The sequence below is a fragment of the Opisthorchis viverrini genome (assembly GCF_000715545.1).
Source record: "Opisthorchis viverrini unplaced genomic scaffold opera_v5_249, whole genome shotgun sequence".
Lineage (NCBI taxonomy): Eukaryota > Metazoa > Platyhelminthes > Trematoda > Opisthorchiida > Opisthorchiidae > Opisthorchis > Opisthorchis viverrini.
In genome coordinates, this window is record NW_008751907.1 from 150,414 (window position 1) to 170,136 (window position 19,723).

General features: G+C 42.2%; 1 protein-coding gene across 1 annotated transcript in view; it reads left to right on the plus strand.

Moving 5' to 3' along the window:
- T265_09012 (hypothetical protein) overlaps window positions 1-19,723 on the plus strand; it is a gene marked incomplete at both ends in the record, with an annotated part of 137,165 nt that overhangs the window by 49,774 nt on the left and 67,668 nt on the right. Inside the window, 9 exons of the mRNA XM_009174973.1 lie at window positions 1,640-1,771; window positions 2,134-2,310; window positions 3,354-3,502; window positions 9,579-9,686; window positions 10,619-10,732; window positions 14,698-14,839; window positions 14,966-15,079; window positions 17,681-17,815; window positions 17,946-18,059. Coding sequence (XP_009173237.1) covers window positions 1,640-1,771; window positions 2,134-2,310; window positions 3,354-3,502; window positions 9,579-9,686; window positions 10,619-10,732; window positions 14,698-14,839; window positions 14,966-15,079; window positions 17,681-17,815; window positions 17,946-18,059 — 1,185 coding nt within the window. The remainder of the gene's footprint in view (window positions 1-1,639; window positions 1,772-2,133; window positions 2,311-3,353; window positions 3,503-9,578; window positions 9,687-10,618; window positions 10,733-14,697; window positions 14,840-14,965; window positions 15,080-17,680; window positions 17,816-17,945; window positions 18,060-19,723) is intronic.

Below are 19,723 nucleotides of genomic sequence, written 5' to 3' on the forward strand. Positions count from 1 at the left end.
CACAATAATATTCCATGCGGGAACCGAACATCTTCAACTCAACGAGACCTAACACTTCGTTGCAGATGTGTCTAATCAACCTATGTAAACACATGCCCCTACTTGGATCCTTGGCCTTCAGACATTCATTGTTTCCCAGAGTCTGCACGTCAGCTCTCAGCGACACATCCCACACAACTGTTCTGCATTGCAACATACAAACTAAATGACTTTACGCTAAGCTGTGCACCCCAACGACCCTCTACGTTAACTGAGCTACCAACATTTTCCTCCATAGAGAATGCCTTTACAGCCTTTACAGGCTCACCCAATCTTCGTAGTCTCAAGCAGTAATCATGGTCGGATTATAGTTTTTACGCACAGTCTTGACTGAATGCAAGAAAAAATTGCCACTATGGGATTTTTAGCGAGGGGATAGGACAGACTCGGCAGATGTCTTTGAACTAATTGTAAGTTTAAGGCCTTTACACTCTTTGAAACCTACGCCCCACATATCTAGAGTTTATTTTGACCAACACTTTGATTGATCCCGGACTGGTAATGTCAGATTTACGCAGAAGCCAACGTGATCTTGGTCTAATCAGGGGCAATGACCATCAGATTTAACCCCTCCCATACGTCACAATAGTCAGGTTAATGTTTAATTTGATTTGATCGGCAGTTTCAAAATAGATACAGTATAGGGTGGATTCCCTCACACACTGGTGACCTGTTTCATGATACAAACGGGCTTTGATGGGTACATGGCTACCCTGGCTCAGTTGAATGCGCAGTTAGACTGAGCTCTGGGTGATCTCGCGCTGAAATCGGCTGAAGTCCGTAATTAGCTGTCCTGGTAGTTGAAGAGGCGTAAGGGTGAATGATGCCTCCAGGTTTTCATTTCACGTAGAATCATTAGAAGAAAATGTGGGTAGAAGTCCCTACCCGACCAAAGGTCACAGAATCCCTCTTACATAACTATCGTGGTACTAGCTCATCCATCCAAGTGCGATCATCACGAGAACTGAGACGGAAGAACCAGACCCTAAGCTGGTCCCAAATCCATGTAGGTTCTTCTATCGGCCGGACACTTGGTGGCCCACGCTGAAACACAAAATCCCTGAGCCGACACCTAACAGATATTTAATTTAACCTAGCTGATTGGTTCTTCTTCTGCCTTAAATATCTACCAACCTCGTAACCTAATCACGGCCTAATGGAGCTTTTGTATTAAAAGCGAAACGCCGCTTGGCCATGAATCTACCGATTGTTACCAAACTTTCCCCGAAAAGGATGACTACACAATCGGTTCCAAGCGTTTTTCACATGATTGTCATTATGATTTCTGAGTTGAAGAATACAAACTTCGCTTCACTTTATGTTCCGTGTGATACTCGTTTGCTTCATTTGGGTTTAAATTTGCACACAGTATCAGTCAAATTCATCAGTTGGACATCAGTATGCAATTTTTTCATCTTATTGTCACCGATTTCGAATAAATTTAGTGAGCTGTGTGTTGCATTTTATATAGAATGTCTGTTAAGATGCGTTTTCTCAGGGTTCGTTGTGTAGGGTATAGAAGGTCCTTGTGCAAATAATCTGGCAGCTTGGGTTGCTTAAAGTAGTGTGCCTTTCCATAATTATCACATTTCTTCTTCAGTGTACGAACACACAACAGAACAGTGTGGTCCAGTGTATTGTCATCAGTTTGCTCGGTGTATTGAACCCCAACAAGGATTTTGTCAGTGTATGCCTGGCTATCGTGGAGACGGCGTATCACGTTGTGAAGATGGTGAGTTTGTGACGAATTTCAAACAATGTATCCCTCCAAACCAGACTAATACCACAGTTATAAAACGCGAGGCTCGCACCAAACGCCACTATAAACGTTATGATTCAGGGTACAGTTAAATTTCAAGAACTAATTAGTAATTCATGTGAGATCTCTTGCACTGCAGTCAACTGCGGTGAAGCTCTTGCATGCTTTAAACTAAGCTGAACAGCAGGTGACTGATAGGTCTTTCTATGCACAAATTTTGTGCATAGCCGGAAGTATCTTTATGGTTTACATGTCCAAAAAGAGAAACCTCCCCCCCATTACCACAGCAATAATTTCTCCAACAGTAATACGAGTATATTTTCCTTTACTGATAGATCCATGTTCCCGTTGTCAACGTAATGAGGTGTGTGTTAACGATGTCTGCAAACCTTCCGGGGTGGATTTATGTGAAGGGATACAGTGTGGAAAACAGGCTGTCTGTAGGGATGGTGCCTGCATTTGCAACCCAGGTTATACCGGCGATCCAATGGTTGAGTGCCTTGAGGAACGTGGTGAGTTTTACTACCAGTGTCATGGATAAGTACACCTTTATGTTCTATCACAACATGCGTGACCTGAGGCAATGCTTCCTGTTGTGGATATCGTTATTGTTTAAAAAGCGAGAAACTAAATGAAGGATTGTTATAACTATTTTCATTCCTGGTTTCCTAACATATCCGTGGACGTGCTTGACTATCATTCCTTCGTTCCGTGAGAGTTGTTTGTTTTAATTATACCATTTCTTTGATGGGACTAATGCGATCCGGCTGCAGATCATGTGGAACTCAATATCACGCGTAAAGTCGATTAGCGTGGTGCAATTTTCTGGGCTCCATGCACTTTGCATGTGCTAAGTAAGGTCTGAAAGTTGACCAGTCTGATAGGATACGTGTGTTTAGTTGAATGTTACACACCCTGATATGTTTATATAGGGACTCAGTGTTCCTGCTCAACAAATTCATGGTTTTGCTTTCCCTCTTTTCTTTTATTTGATAATTATCTTCTTTCTGGCCCTAAAGATGATGGTAATATCATAATCCGAAATAGACGTTTAGCTCGAGTCTAGAAGAGCTGAAATATGTATACTATGTTACAAGGTATTCTTTTACTAGTGAATACGCCTTTCTGTCCTTGTCAGAACGGCTGGCCTAGAGTTACCACGTGTTGGCACCTTTTTAATTTCATGTTGGTCGGACTAGGAGCAGATTTGATTTTCTGACTTCTATTTGAACTTCTCAGTACCTTGTCGTATTTTATGGTGGCTTTTTCTTTTCGAAGATCGTTCCGGATTCGAAATGAAGTTTCTAACATTTCAGTATATAACATGAGGTACATGCGCGATAGATCCAATGAGCGTAACTCTACTGGATCATTCGTACAACTACGGATGAGTCCAGGCGACCAGCAAGAATTCTGATGGTGAGAAAGTTTGTGTCTCTGAACGTGAACGACTCACGTCTGCGATGTGTTTGTTGTGCGATTCGCAGTGGAATTTTGTTTTAAATTTTCGGAGGAATAGTAATGGTCCCCTAATCCTCCGTAACAGGACTTCTAGGATCCCTCTACCACTATTGTGATTTTTCTCACCAGACCGTTGTTACGGTGTCCGATGTCACGAGAATGCCCGATGTTATGATGGCGTATGCCAGTGTGTCTCTGGCTACGAAGGTGACGGTTATTATGAGTGTAGGCTACAACAGTATGGTAAGTAGATAAAGCTATATGCTGCTCTGCATGAGGCAACCAGTGCTCAGTAAGCCTGACTTGATACATTAACTGCGCCGTTTTGTTCCTGTATCAACCGCGTAATTATCATCTTACATTTGCTTCGGTATACATAACGGCACATTTGCTTGCGCGTGGGAGGAAAACATTGTTCTTTACTCACCAAACTAAGAAAATCTGGCATGCTTGATATGCATATCCTAGTTCATGCTAATGACAATGCCTGAGCTATACAAGCAACCAAGAAGAAGGATGTGTGGATGATCTGAGTGTTCTGTGTGCGTGCTGGACATGTTTTCTTGGCATGTTTTCATCAAGTGGGCGAACTAATCGAAAGGTCCCTCCGTTTTTTGACAAATGTACCAGTTAACTGGTCAAAATCAAAATTTTTCACTCGTTAATATGGTTATTACTTGGGTACGTCTGAGCATTTACGCTTTATATAATCCATTAAATTTTTCGTGGCATCCCAAAGTAGTTGATGGTCATAGAAAAGCCATATTCAACGTTTTTCGTCTTGATTTAAGCTCATCAGGTGCATTTAGCACGAGTTTCAACATTTAAAATGAATGAATGATTAACGAAATGCACTCATTCGCAAATAAATTTGGTTTTGCGAGGGACTCACCTGGAACCCAGCTGAATCTCTCATTTGTGGTGTTTCCAGGCCACATCCGTCTCACTCAGCTAAAGAGGGATAATGGATGATGATATTGATAATCAATTTAAAGAAACTTCCAACTGCATGTCCTGATAAATCTCAGTTTCAATGGATGGATGGTAAACTATTTCGAGTTATTTCCTCACGGTTTATCAGTAGCAAATTTCTCGACTCAGTTAGGACGCTGATCTGATGAAAAAATGTTATTTTTTGAAAACATTGCTATGCAAAGTATATTCCACCTCTTTTCCACCATTAGCAAACTGCTCGTATTTTAGAGCATACCAAGATCCTCGGTTTTAAGCTGAACTATTCCCAGATTTTAAAGGGACAAATCCAGAATTTGATATTCAAGAAGGCGATACAAGTGAACATGTTCTCCAAGTTTCAGAAAACTAGTTATTTAAAAAAAAATGACTTCGGATAATCGCTACTTAATATACAGAAAAACTGATCAAGTTCAAGCCCAGTTTAAGTTAAGGTCATGAGCTACTCCGTTTTTTCTGTGGAGATGTACTTTTATCCATGTTCCGACTATACAAATGAAAATTCAAAATTGCAGTAGCAGCAAAATGACATCAGCTTTTGTCCCACAACTGCCTTTAAACGATCGGTTTTTTTATTTCAAATCGGTACATGTTAGCTATCTGTGATTTGAAGAACGCCCCATACTTTCCTAAGGTTTTCTCACAGAAAACTCTATCCTTACAAGTTGGTTTAATTATCCTGCACCGTTAGTTCATCTATAGCCAGCCTCATTGCGCTGTATCTTTTATGGATCGTCTTCCTCTCCTTTCCCAATTTTTAATCCATCAGACAGCTGTTTTATGAGCCTTTCTTATAGCCCAGTCTACCGAATATTATTCCTGTAACTCATGCATGCTGTATTTGGAATTCTCCGTCGGTCTTGACAAATTGGTGTAGTTGCAATCTGTCTTTGAATCCAATAACCTTGTTTGCTGAAGTTTACCAAACTTCTCAATACTCTGCATGTTCTCTATATTCTTCCCAGACTAGAGAGTCACCATCTAATGACTATTTCTAGAACAGATGCTCTTAGATGCGATTCAAAGAGGAAGACTTGGTATATGCATGGCGCAGAACACAACCTAGCCCATTTCCCCTGTTTATTGTTTCTGTGAAAGTCCAGGTTTTGATTTTGTGCATCTATTCGAGTACTCTCTTCAGTTTGACTGATTCGAAGTATTAACAGTAAGGACGTCCGAATGTAGGCTTTAATATACACCTTTTATTCTCGCTAGAATGAAATACTTGTCTACACATTATAAATCTGAATACTGCCCAGATAAACCTACCTATGTTCACCTGTATAGTGGACCCATGTGCTCAAGTTGCTTGTCACCCGTTTGCGAGATGTCGTAATGGTTACTGTGAATGCGTAGCTGGATTCGAAGGTGATGGCTATTACGAATGCAGGCGAATTAGACATGGTAAGTTGTGCTCGAACAGAGCAGAACTGACGTAGCAAATATGCCTGTGCTTAGTCAAGTATAGAGGGCTGAAATCACAGTGGCATCGCTCTATATCTCTAAATCCTCTTCACAACGGCCCTGCGCTACGAATGCTCCATGATCGTGACTTTTGCTTCGAAGTTGTTCATTAGACTAGTAGCTTATATCCCAAATGTGTTTCATCAACGCACCTCGAATGAAATCACAGCTTCACGCGGAATGGATCGCCTGTCCATGTGCTAGCTTAACTGTGAGTACTTCCGCTCTGCCCCCGACACAAAGTTCACGTGATATTTGCGCATTGCGTAGATCCATGCCTCGGTGTTCAATGCCATCGTGATGGCTATTGCGTAGACGGTGAGTGCCGATGTCGAGAAGGTTTCAGAGGTGACGGTTACTGGGAGTGTGATCGGAATTTACCGGGTAAGTTCAATTTAATTGTGCAACCTAGTGCTTTATTCGTATTCAGTCACTAAGTGTTTGAACTCCTGCTTAGCACGCAGCTTCCTTTAATGGTTGTCTTATATAACTATTTACCAATTGAGAAATACATTTAGCAGTCAATAAAATCTAGGCTACCGTCGGTTTTCTTTGACTTGTAAAGGTCTTTTTCAAGGTTAATGGGGTCTGTAACTCCTCGGTCACTTTGTCCGTAAATTCGAGTAATCCGCTAAACCTCCAGTGAAGGTGTGCAGCTTGAATGACCTTGGCGAATTTGGTTTGACAAAGGCAAACAATTCTGGTCGTATTTCTGAGTAACATTCAAACGCATCTTGCAAGACAGGAAGATTACCTGCTTCTTTAAGTGATTTCGCTTTTTTTCATACAGGACTCTTTCATTCATTTTTTATTCTCAAGTAGTATTTTACAACTCAGTAAAGTTTTCGGCCTCCGGCAAGGACACATCAAGGATCCAGTTTACTGTTCATGTCATAAAGTTCAATAGACGACGCAAGACTTCATTCTCCAGGGAGATATTTCCCACATCAATGTTAATTTAGTATAGCGAATGGGATGCAAATGGTGGTTGCCTAATCCAGGACGATCAATAGCCAAATACCCACAACTCAGGTTCGTAGCCATTTCACGCATAACTCCATTGTGTAGTTTCAGAGATCCCAGTGGTTTTGTCACACGTGCTCTTCATTCTCAGACCCGTGTGCAGTGATTAGCTGCCATCCCAATGCGACCTGTCACAATGGCTTGTGCCTTTGCTCACCCGGGTTCTCTGGGGATGGCTATCGAGATTGTAGACCGACGAGGGGTGAGTGATATTACTGCAGATCGCAAACAGTAGTAGCGCACATGTGGCTCTCGATATCTATATGGTCGCACTTGCACGGCAGAAACATCCTACAGCCGCGATAGAACTGATGCTTTTAATCAGATGAGGCTAATATGCATGTAATTGCTATTGAAATACACATTATACGCAATCAAAATAACATGAATGCCGCCTAGAGCAAATTAGTGAGTTCCGCACAGTATTTTTTTTTCACAAATTCGCACCAGAGTTATTGGAAACCTAAATCTTTATATTGCATGAAAAATAGCATACCTCCCGCTTGATGAACTCTATAATTTCTGTTGGTCTGTGTAAAAGCGTCATTTCGAAGACTCGTGTAATTTTTTCAAATCAATGATTTTTTTGGTGATCTTGACAGGAAACCAGTCAGACTTTGTTGTTTCCTCCAGAAAGTCGTGTAAAACTGTCCAAAAAGATTATGAAGTTTTTTAATAGCCAGTATGAAACTAAACTTTATTGTGTTTTGAAAGACCAGGTTTTTCTGGACATACGGAACATTACATTGAGCAAAATCATTTCTTCTAACGCGGTATACATATAATCTATATAAGCAAGTGTATTATTCATACTTCTTCGCCAATATTTCGCTGTAGTGCAGGAAAATTACTGTCAACACCATTCCAGTTGTTTACTTCTGTTTAGCCGGAATGGATTTCTTTCCAAGATGGTATTCTCGTCACATTTCCGCCCAAGTAACATCTGCAATCAAATGTCATCAGTCTTCTTCATCAGTTTTATTATCGGCTTCATGGAATCGACAGTCGGTCTATTGGGAGTTTTTGAACAAAGGTTGGAAAACTCATTTTTGGCTGTGGAAAAGTAGCTCATGAACAACAGAAAGTGAACGTTGTCCGCTAAATGGTCCTATTCCTCTATTAAAAATGTCAAATAGTGGAGCACCGACAGAACTTGAAACTCACGTCAGCACTATTGAACAGGCACATGAATCATGTTGCAAGTTTGTGGGTTTGAGCGCTTGTACGTTGCTCAATCACTACCCATTCAAGTTTGCCTTCCCTTACTTACTTAACTTACTCACCTACTTACTTACTTACTTACCTACTTATTTACTTACTTACTTACCTACTTACTAACTTACTTACTTACTTTCTTACTTACTTACTTCCTTAATTAACTTCTTGCTTACTTACTTACCCACCTATTTAATTACTTATTTACTTGCTGGCTCACTTATTTATACGCTACTACTACCCACTACACAACGAAGTCCTCCTCCTCTTCATCAGCATGTCGTCATCTACATCATCACGGAACGTCCAAGCAATTCCTCTTTATAGATCATTTCTTTCCCCAATCATTATTGGAAAGAAAAATTTAAAATCCTGTCTGTTTAGCTCTGAAGTATTTTCTATGGTCTTATATAAATAAGTAATCGCTTGCTCGATATCCGTTCCAGCAGTTTCAAACGGCAGTTGTGTAAACCAGGAAGTAATCTGCCTATCAATGCAACTAATTTAATCCATTTTGATCCGTTGCACTACCACATACTTTCGTTTTTCTCATCGCTTCATATGCAATAAATACTCTGTTTTTTACATGGATTAAGGTGTAATATCTATTTTGCTCACCAAAATAATTTTTGTGGTTATGTATATATATATTTATCCATTCATTCAATAACAGATTTAAAAAAATGAAATGACTTAATTTGCGAGCTTCACGCTTGAGGTGGACTCACAGGTTTAAACTTGTGGTTACTCATAATAAAACGACGTTTAGATTGTCCTTGACACGAATGTGTTTATTTGGAACAAATTAGGTTGTGGTGGTTTGAGCAAAATGTTCTGCTATCTACAGAAACGCTGGCAACTGCAAACCCCATATACGCCCATTTGAGTATTTTAAACAGACTGAAATGATAGCCTCAGGTTAGGATGTCAATCAACCAAGCTGTTGGAAACTAAGAAGATATAATCTACATAGGATTTCAGTCCCATAGAACTTCAGCTTGCGAACAACGCCTAAATTACTAATGTACACGCCTAACGATTGAGAAATGTAAGTCGATATGACAACATGTGGAAACCAAAGTTTTGAAGGAACATCAATTCTTAGTCGTTCCGTTCAAAATATATAACCGATTTGGACGAATAAATCTTCACGTTGGCGATTGAATGTGAACACAGAAATCCGGTTCCCATATCAACGTTTTCCCAAGTAAAATTGAAAAAAGCGATATTTTGGGGTAGAAAACATTATTCGATTTTCGGAAATGCCTTTTTTTAAAGTCACATATCCGTAAACGATAATGTCATATCAATTCGAAGCACGTTTTCACTAGAATTGTTTAATTGAAGAGACGATTTCACAGCACGTGGTGTCTGTTATTTCACACGTTGATTTGCGCCCCCGCTTTGATTAAAGTCTTAAGTGTATCAAAATAATAGGTATTCTCGAGATCTGGGTAGCTTAAATAACGATAAATTTGTCAGATATGCCAGGTAGGAAGTATGGTGAACCTACTTACTTTACCTCTCTGGGGATCCCCGCCTGCCTGAATGCATCTCGACTTGTCTGACATCATACGTGATCCACTGGCCAATATTTCACGATGAGGTATAAAGCACACATGGCGTTCACCTCCACATGTTGTAGATCCGTGCAATGGGGTTCAGTGTCACCAGTATGGTGTATGTGAACATGGACGTTGCCGTTGCATCGAAGGTTACGAGGGGGATGGAGTTTATGAATGCCGTTATCGAGGTAGGTTTTACACAGCAGACCATCATTTGGACTGCATGGGTGAGAAGGAATGCCTTTTGTTAATGCATGCGTTGGGGCGATTATGCTGAGTTTCTGTCGCTTGTGTCCCAGTAACACATACTGACTGTGTGACGTCGCCGAATGATTTTCCGGAAAAAATGCGTAGTGGTCACGTATGAATGATGATGGGATAAATCTTTGTTTCAACCAACAAGATGCTTGATTTGAAATTGGCCTGGACCGTAACACCAACCAGGTCGCGGATTTTGACTGAGCAAGCCAACTTTTACCATCCAGAAAATTTCACACGATTCACACTGGAAACTATTCTGAGACGAAGACGCATTTTGCAGTTGCTCACAATTTACGCCTACTTGAAGGTTTAGAAGTAGTCATCGATATGATCGTTTCCGCGCACAACTGCCGGCACAGGTTCAAATTCCTGTTTTCTCGCTTGCAGAGGAGCATAGTTGGTTAGTTAGACGAGTATAGTTTTTCGTCCATAATCATATATACTCATGGTTATAATTGCGCATAACCTGACGCTACACCTTCCTACGGGGGCAGAATTACACTCCTGGCTGCGATCGAACTACTGAGTCACTGAGTCTATTGCGGGCTGGATGTTCTGCTGAATCGTGGCCAGTCCAGCCCTTTAGCTGGGTATACAATAACTTACTTGTATCCATATAATAAATGGTCAACGGTATCTCGATTCAGTGCTCATCGTAAGTGTCTTATTTCACAGTGAAGTGTAATCGAGTGAGACGTGTTTATCATTGGATTGCTTGGTTTATTGTTCATACTTTTTAAACTAATGTACAACCCAAAGATATCTCCTTAATACTACATGTGTCAAGCTGCATGTTGGGAACCAAATGTACTGAAAAAAACAATTAAATGGATTAACGTTCTCATGAAACATTTGCCAGATATGTGTGACAATGTGCAGTGTCATTACTACGGTGAATGCCACATGGGTCGATGCCAATGCCGTCAAGGCTACGAGGGTGACGGATACTGGGACTGTCGACCAAGAAGTTCGGGTGAGCTGGATACCGAGTAAAAAAGTGGAGACGAATTATAACGGCTGATGGAATGGTGCATGGTTCTATTATCTGATGGTCTACGCTTAAAATACCAATGCCCGACATATATTCCTATCGTTGTGTTAGATAAGTCAGCATGTTCCGTTGAGTGGCATATGAAATCATTTCCAGGCGATTTACGAATGTATGCATCCGCGTGCATGTCAACTTGAACTCCTGCTTGAAGATGTAGAAATCCAGGCTGTGCTTCTGCTACTTGATATGCTGACTAGTTTAGTTTACACTGGCCTGAGAACTCTGAATCAGAAGTGTGTACATCTGACATGAATGGTTTTACTGTCAACACATATCGACAAAACTTCTCAATCAAAAGCGATCGTGTCTGCACTGAGAACACCAAGGTTCAGTGGCTAATGAAGACAGCGGCGAGGGATATCTTCAACTGTAGAATAAAGTGATGTTCTTCAGTCATGGGCAAGCTGAGACCATCTAATGGAATAGTTTCTTCTGAGAACTACCAATTCCAGGAGGTTCATAACCAAAGTAAGATGTCCAGACTTGTTGGCCATAGTTAGGTTATTCCCTATAGTGGTCACTCCATTCTTGTTTATTGGTGACAAGAACAGCGTGGAGAAATTAATAGAGAGAACGAAATATTCATTAGAAAAAATAAACGAAATGGCACAAAACACGAGTTTGATGCATGTATTATACACAACAAATCATACATGACACCAGTAGGTACGAAATAATTTGCACAGGTTGGAGGATGGTCACAGATCAAAAGCTGGTCAGACACTTCCAACAAGAGGCGAAAATTGGCACCGCAAAAGTTAGTGCACAGGCGAAGATTTATGACGAATGATTCAAACAGAATGAGGCGGACACAGGTATCTCGTCTCACGAAGCGATTAGAGCACAGTTTCAAACTTATCTGTACGACAGAAAAGCTTCATACACTAAATCTCCTCGTCACTATCATGAAGTCTGGATGAACCAAACAGTTCAGAGTGGACCTGAGTGGGGACTTTTGCGTCACAGAGTAAACGCACGCAAAATCGCATCACATCAGAAAACCCAACAGTCGCCCGCACACACAGACTAAACAGTTCAGAGTGGACCTGGGTGGGGACTTTTCCTTCTCAGAGTAAACGTACGCAAAATCGCATCTCATCACAAAACCCAACAGTCGCCCGCACACACAGACATCCATACGGTGAGGGTGTCCGCACGACTTCAATACCTTGTAACTGCCATTCAATGCAAGCAAAAGATGAGCCTCGGTACTACCACTAAAAATCTTCTGAGACTGAGCTTTTCGAGATAGGATCTGCAGTTCGTGAGTCTCGCATACTGTAATAGTAATAGCGGTGAGCAAACTCAAACAACAGTGGGGATCGGGCCCAAGAAACATCTCACGCATTTGTTTTTATACGTCGATTCAGGTGCCATACACTATTTTGGCTAATGTACAACTCATCTGCATACTAACTGCTCACTATATATTTCATCGGCTACAATGATGAGCAAATGCATCCATTGAACTGGGGTAACCGTTCATCTGACCACTCTTCTGACTAGGCTTCACAGTCTGATAGACGAGTAGATTCTTGAGCCCCTATGCGTACACAGCAAATGTTAGCCAAATCTAGTTTTATCGGTCCGCCATGGCACGCCAAACCAACTTTGCACATATGAACCATATAACCGTCAGTTTTGATAGGCCCATCATATCATAAATCAGTACTATAGCCTGAATGTCACCCGCATTCTTATTATTGATAGACCCTCGTATGAAACCTGAGAGCAATCCTTAATTTACTGCTACCGTCGTCGAGGTTACGAGGGTAATGGGCTGACTGATTGCCGGTGCGTTGATAGGGGAGGATGTGGATGCAACTTACGATCAAAAATTGGCTCCGTCCGGAAGAAGCCCAAAATTAAAGCTACACGCCGCATGTAAACGAAGGTTGACCAACTAGAGAATAGCGTGTCTACTCCCATCCACTGCATCGCATGTCCATTCATCCAGGATTGCAAAGGAATGTCCACGTGAATCGTCGCAGTCATGACGCGTAGTCAGTTCCGACAAAATGAACAGCTAGTTAACCCCTGATGAGCGCGTTGGTGATGATGCGGTTCAGGTTATCAAACAGATACCCGACAAAGCATTAGGGTAATGGTAAAACACTGGCGAGTCGAACAAATGGATTCAAATCCGTTGGCAAATTATCACCATCAACGCCCTTGTGAGCAAAAGATAACCTGTTGTTAGTGTGAGGAAATTTGGTTTTTTTGAGGAGGTTTCGTCCTGTAAGTGAATCTAATCTATTCTTGAAATCCGAGAAGCACCGTACAGCTGTTTCATCCTTGATGGGGATCATCAGCAGTGCGCATCCCACGAAACTCCGAAGAGTCTCGAACCCGCGACCTATTGGCTAATAGGATGAGCGGCGCTATATCCTGTCTACGAGCGAGTTAATCACACTGCTGATCAACCACTCATGGCCTGAACGGCCAGGTGTTCAAACTATCAGCCAGTAGGTCCAGAATATATCGGCTTCACTTACAGGACGAAATCTGCTAAAAGAAGATACCCTGTCAGGCCTAAGACCAGCACTGAAGTCCTTGCTATATGTGATCATTCATTCGTTGTCCAGAACAGCGACACAGGCTCCGACACCGATGTGACCGCAAACATGCAAAATTACGCGTGCATGCATCAAATTCCACTGAATAGGAACGTGAAATATTTATCCAGCTGCACACTGTGCAAATGAATTGGCAGATCCTTTGAATGAGAGTCGGAGTTCTTGCGGGACTTCTTGCTCTTAACTCATCTATTCTTCATGCCTGACTGAGGACTGCAATGAATCGCTATTAGCTCCGGACCCAACATACTGCCCAGAAGGCCGTTGAAGACTATTCAAAGTACCTTCTTTGTTAGGAACTCGTTGGTGGAAGTGCTGCCCTGAGTAGGACAGCACGGCGGTTGCGGTCAGCGTGAAGCTGTCTTGGGGCAACTACAATTTGGATCATTCAATATCCATCTTAATAGTAATGAGAGCCCAACACATATCGGGGGGATAGTATCCTTTCGAACATCATATGCACGGCAACCTAAAATTGTACATTTAGTACTCAAGGCTCAAGCAAGCTTATGCATCAACTGTTCTGGCTGGTCTTTCCAGGGCATTCATGCCAATCCTAGTACACACAGTGACTGCAGATTACAAATAAAACATTTCCATCTTCTCTTCGGTCATGAACTTGAGGACAGAAGTTCTCTTGATTTTTGGACTCATTCGGCATCCTCTTGCACCATACCGAGCAAAGTAAGTAAGTTGAAGCCAAAGAAAAAACAAACAAATATCCATTGTGTAGTTTGAACCATCCTTTCACCGGTTATTAGCTCACCATCCGACTACTTGGGTAACGATATTCCAGTTTGGTATTTTAGCCGTCTTGTCAGTCACAGGAGGACATATTCGACTTTCACACTTTGATGGCTGCAGATAGACATAAAGAATTCGACCATAGTGTACTTCAAACCATTGATTTAATTAGATAGCACTATTTACTTTCTTCTTCAAACTTTGAGTCCCGACGATAGTTCTGTTGTGAGTTCGTGATTTGCAGTGTGCGAAACTACTTGCCTCCAGAGAACAGGAGTCGGTCCAGAATCTACTTGCTGTAATTTTAAAAGTGAATCTTGGCATGACTACACACGCAGATGCTGTCATTTTGCGGATGTTGCTCTTTTGAAGAACTATACCCTCACCTTTGATTGAAATCGTCCGGCGCGACTATAACCACATATATGAACTTCGTCGCTACCGTTGATTGCCATAATGCGGAATCAGTAGCAAGCTTCGCCTTCCCGTTAGACCTCTGCATGAAGTTTGCTTGACAGAGCATGGCAGACGCACACTATGTGCTTGCGTCTTCCTCAGCTGTTATAGGTAATCGTACATTCATATCAATCCGCAGATTCTTGCGACGGCATTCGGTGTCACCAGTATGGGAAGTGTGAATATGGACGTTGCCACTGCATAGACGGATACGAGGGAGACGGACTATATGATTGTCGGCCAGCGATTCGTGGTAAGAGGTGATTGTTAATTCTAGGTGTGACTTTGGTAACTAACTATTCGAGCTTGTGTGCACGGCAGGATTCAATAAACGGAAAGATGTCTAGGAGCTTACCAATTTCCTATTGTCGCTTCGCAGATCCTTGTGACAGAGTCCGGTGTCACACGAATGCGCGGTGTGTTGACGGTCACTGTCGATGTGAGGCAGGTTTTGAGGGTGATGGCTACTACTTTTGCAACAGAACCTTTTCGGGTAAGCTGTGGCCAGATATTCACCCTAGAGACTAGTGCGATGCATGTCATCTCGTTTTGCGTTTCCGAAATAATCATTTGCCATAACTTTCCTTCCACCCAAATATTCAACACATTGGTATTGTTTTACATCCGGACACCCACCAATATTTCTGAACCGTTTGGTCAGTGCGTTTGTGCACCACCTCACTGTCGAATGTAACTCAGGCATCCCTCAACAAGTTAAATGATTAAAGTTACTGTAAAGAGGGAAGGAGAACAATTCTTGTCTATTCAGCGCCCGAGTAATTACTCCCACTTTATCGTACAGTTCTCTATTGAGTTCCTGTCTATCGAAGCACACTGCTAACCTTGACGATTTCGGTGAAGATAGATGCGTGATTTCCAACTCGATGAGCCCTTCGAGGTTGAACTCAAACTTGTCCGTGACTTCCTCTCGAAACAACATCACGCGCTCGCAAGGTATTCGATAATTTCGCACGGTGTTCTGCGACGCCGAGTACGGCTGGGCCGATCCCAAATGAATAAAGGGTCATGAAAACGATGACCATTGGGAATATCTGCGAAAATGACAGAATAAAGTTACTAGTGAAAAACCGTGCAGTTTGTGTAAGACAAACCTCCTGTTAATGAATTTGAATTCTAAGCACTTTGACGGGTTTGGATGCACCAGGTTCGTTGCTCGTACATACTTAATAACGAAGCTGACGACTGATTTGATACTTTCATGCATGGGGCTAGTTGGACCAAGTGGTTGGAGCTCGAATTTACTGACCGGAAGGTCCGTGGTTCGAACCCGATCTCTGCCTCTCGACTTCCCCTGTCTAGGCTTGGGCAACCTGGCAGTATCCCATCCCTCGTGCAACCTTCGGGTGGCGTGGCAGCTAGGCACCGAAAGGGTGCTACAGCTGAACGGTCAATTCATGCATCGGGAAAACACTGGATATTCCTTTTGAATATATAATCAGCTCTCGGTTTCATTTTAACAATTTCATCCTCAGATGTGTCTGCGTGTTTGTTCGATGATATCCTAAGCGATGTCTGACTGTAAAGAATAACAAGAGTCCAATGATGGCAGACCGGTGACGCTGTGACCGATTATTACAAAGGTATTGCTCCCTAAAAAATACATTCTTCATCAACCAGCAAAATATTATCGGTTATCTTCTCTCACAAATGCGAGAACATGTCACCAAGTCGTTGGATCATTTGGATAGGATGTATGATATGCACTGAGCTCCTTTACCGTTAGCATTTGTTAATGCTTTACTATAACCCGAAAATTGTCTATATGGACAGAAAACGGGAAGCACTAACAACGATAGCTTTGCTAGGTGAAACGATTACAATAGGTATATATGTGTGAACAAGGGACTTACCGTACCGTGAGTACAAGTTGATAAATCCTGTTGCAGGTCCGGATGCAGGTTTCGTGCTTTCTTTGCTGTTGTAGCAGGTACACGAGTCCCCTGACTATCCTTGGGTGACGCGCCGTAGTCCCTGAGCGGCTAGCTTCGAGTCGGACAACGTGCGTCGCTGTGTTGAGTTGTGTTGGGCTGATGTGTTGTTTTCCTATGTGTGGCTACGTTTGCGTGTGCGTGGGTGTGTCAGAGCACGATTACCAGACGGTAGACAATCAATGTCAAATGAGTCACACCTGTGTGGCGTGATTTGTGTGGGAAAAAAGGCTAGTCCCGTAATCGAATGAGCGACTATGAACTGTGTGGTCAGGTGAATCGCGATTGTGTGGCGTGTTTTGTAGGTGTGCTCGCGGAGCAGACCAGTCGCGTGATCAAGTGAATACGGATGTACTGAACAAATTAAAGGAAGTCAACGATCGGAAGTAGTTCAGAGAAGGGACATTCGTAACCAACTGTCGCGTTTTCCCAGTCGAGTTTTGAGGTTGTCAGGATTATGTTATTCACTGCAAAGTAAAAAATCCTGAGGATAAGAACAAGGCGAAAATTGGCACTTTTAGGAATACATCTCTCTTACTAAAATCTGCTGAACTCAGGCAGACTCTTCTTTCAAAACATTTGATGACCAACCATCGATGGAATATTTCTTCGAAGAAGAAAAACACTATCCTGTGCAAAATAATTTCAAAGTTCATTAGGACACCTGTTTCAAAGTTTTATGAGCACTTTTAGGTTCCTTGTTATCGGTAAAAAATTTTCACGGATGAAGAAGGCGATTTTGTTGTTTGCACATTCCCGTTGGTAACCGCAACTTTTTTCTCCGGAGATAAACGATGGCAATCATAAACAGATAAGGTGGCTTTTGCGCCCAAGGTCAACATATCAAGTCCTGAAATTCGCCTCATTGCTGAATAGCAATAGTTCATCTCTCCATATAACAAATGCAGAAAGGTAGAGTGCCGCGAGAGGGCGACAACGACTAACATTCTATTATTTCGCCAATCTGCTGGGCAGTATAATTCAAATTTCCAAAAGGCGGCGTTTCGGAAGGACTTTAGAGATCAAAACGCGTTTTATTCAAATTTTAGGTAGGGATCAAAACGCGTTTTATTCAAATTTTAGGCCTGTAAACATTATTTTGCATGGCAAGAACATTGTAAGAGAAGACTCTGTAGTGACCGTAGTTCCGCGTCCAACTCCAACAGATCCATGCGAAGGAATTTATTGTCACCAATACGGAAGGTGTGAATATGGCCGATGCCGTTGTCTAGATGGATATGAGGGTGATGGGCGATATGACTGTCGACCATCGTCCAGAGGTAGGTTTGTGCAACACAGAGAATGTGCATGCGGGTATGCGAGCACACAAAGCATGGCTGCAACGCTCCCTCCATAATGATTGTATACGCCATTTAACATGGTTATCCATGCCACCACATTATTTCACAGGGACCTGCGGCGGGCATCAGTGTCATCCGAATGCACGATGCGTAGATGGCCGGTGTCGGTGTGAGGCAGGATTTGAGGGCGACGGTTATTATTCCTGCAAAAGCACATCTTCGGGTAAGCATTCGTACACATTTGGCCCCATTGCGAACCAGACCAAAAGGGAGCACTCTCTGCTTCCAAAACTGTTTTAGGCATGTTCACCACGATATCGAAATCCCATTTATGAAGTGTTGCTGCATCAATGTGTTAGCTTGGACATCTTTGCGGACAGACTCCAGATGACTATGTTTCCTTCAACTGTGACTTGGTTAGCTTCTGTAGCTTAATTCAGAGGAACATTCAGAGGGACCAAATTAGGCTTTTTTTTACTTGGCTCTACTTGACTTGCCATCCCCGTCTAGAGTTAACCACATCCTTACACCTAATGGCCTTCTATTGTAGTCTCCTTGTGGCTTCTATCTTTTTTATTTGTTTCTTCACAAAATGTGGGTACGTGGAATGTGTGATGCGCTGATTGTTGAGTGCCGTAAGCCTGTTTGTTTATGAAGCGGATGAAGGACACCTCAAAATGCTTTTGTCTAGTGCTTGTAAACGGACTGTCCGATTTATATAAAAAAATATGGAAAGGGCCAAACTGAACCAAGAGTTGTGCGAAAGATACTTAGAGAAAGGGCCGCTCACGTCTAAATTTTGCTTTGAAATGTCTGAAGTGCATTTATTTGAGTGTCTGATATGGTTTCTGTGGGGCACTTCAGTTGGTATGTAGGGAGAAAGGGCCACTCACGTCTATATTTTGCTTTGGAATGTCTGAAGTGCATTTGTTTGAGTGTCTGATGTGATTTCTGTGGGGCACTTCAGTTGGTATGTAGCGTCTAAGCTGTTGCATTCGGTATTGAAGACATGTTCCCGTCATGATTCCGAGATTTCACATTCTGTCGCATAGCGCGCTGTTAGGTTTTTTGTTTTTCCACATGATTGGAGGAACAGTTCACGTACCATCTTTTATTTTTTTCTAATAAAACGTATCTGTTTCATCACACTTTTGCTCTCGCTGTTCCAACCTCACATCAGTTGCTCACGTTTTTGTACTTCAGACTCCACTAATTTGCATCCATAATCTTCCATCCGTTGGAGGGCAAGCTGAGTAAAATGACAGATTCCTCACTCACTTGAACTGTTACAAAGTTGATACTTCTGATTCATACGGCATCAGTGGAGCCACACCTAGCTTGTTACCGACATGCCCATTTTCAAGGCATTCCGGCTCACTCGTTTCCACCTGTGACATACTGTTCATAATCTTACTGTGAACGCCTAAGGAAAAATCCGTCATCCTGCCTCTGATAGTCGGAAGTTATTTATATGAGAGACAGGGGCATGACGGAACACATCTTGCGTACACAATCTCATGTATGATGTGCCCCGGAGTTCGCGACAGCTTCTTTTTTACCATCTAGATTCAATCCCTCTACTTAAACACTTGTTTTCGCGTTTCCATCAGCTTTCAGATGCACGCCTATTTACATTCGCTGACAAATCAATCGTACAAGGGTTCAGTGAGAACAGAAAGTGACAGCATTGAAGTTCTCAACTGATTATGACCAGTGTGACACAGATCCCAAGAGAGGACCATTGCAGTCCAACTGGAAATCCTGATACGATACCTGAGGTTGCAAGTGATGCCAGATGATTAAATGTAACCAAAACCAACTAGTACCAGTTTGGTTCCAATTAATACCTGAGCCGAATAGGCACGATCATTCATGTCATTGTCTGGA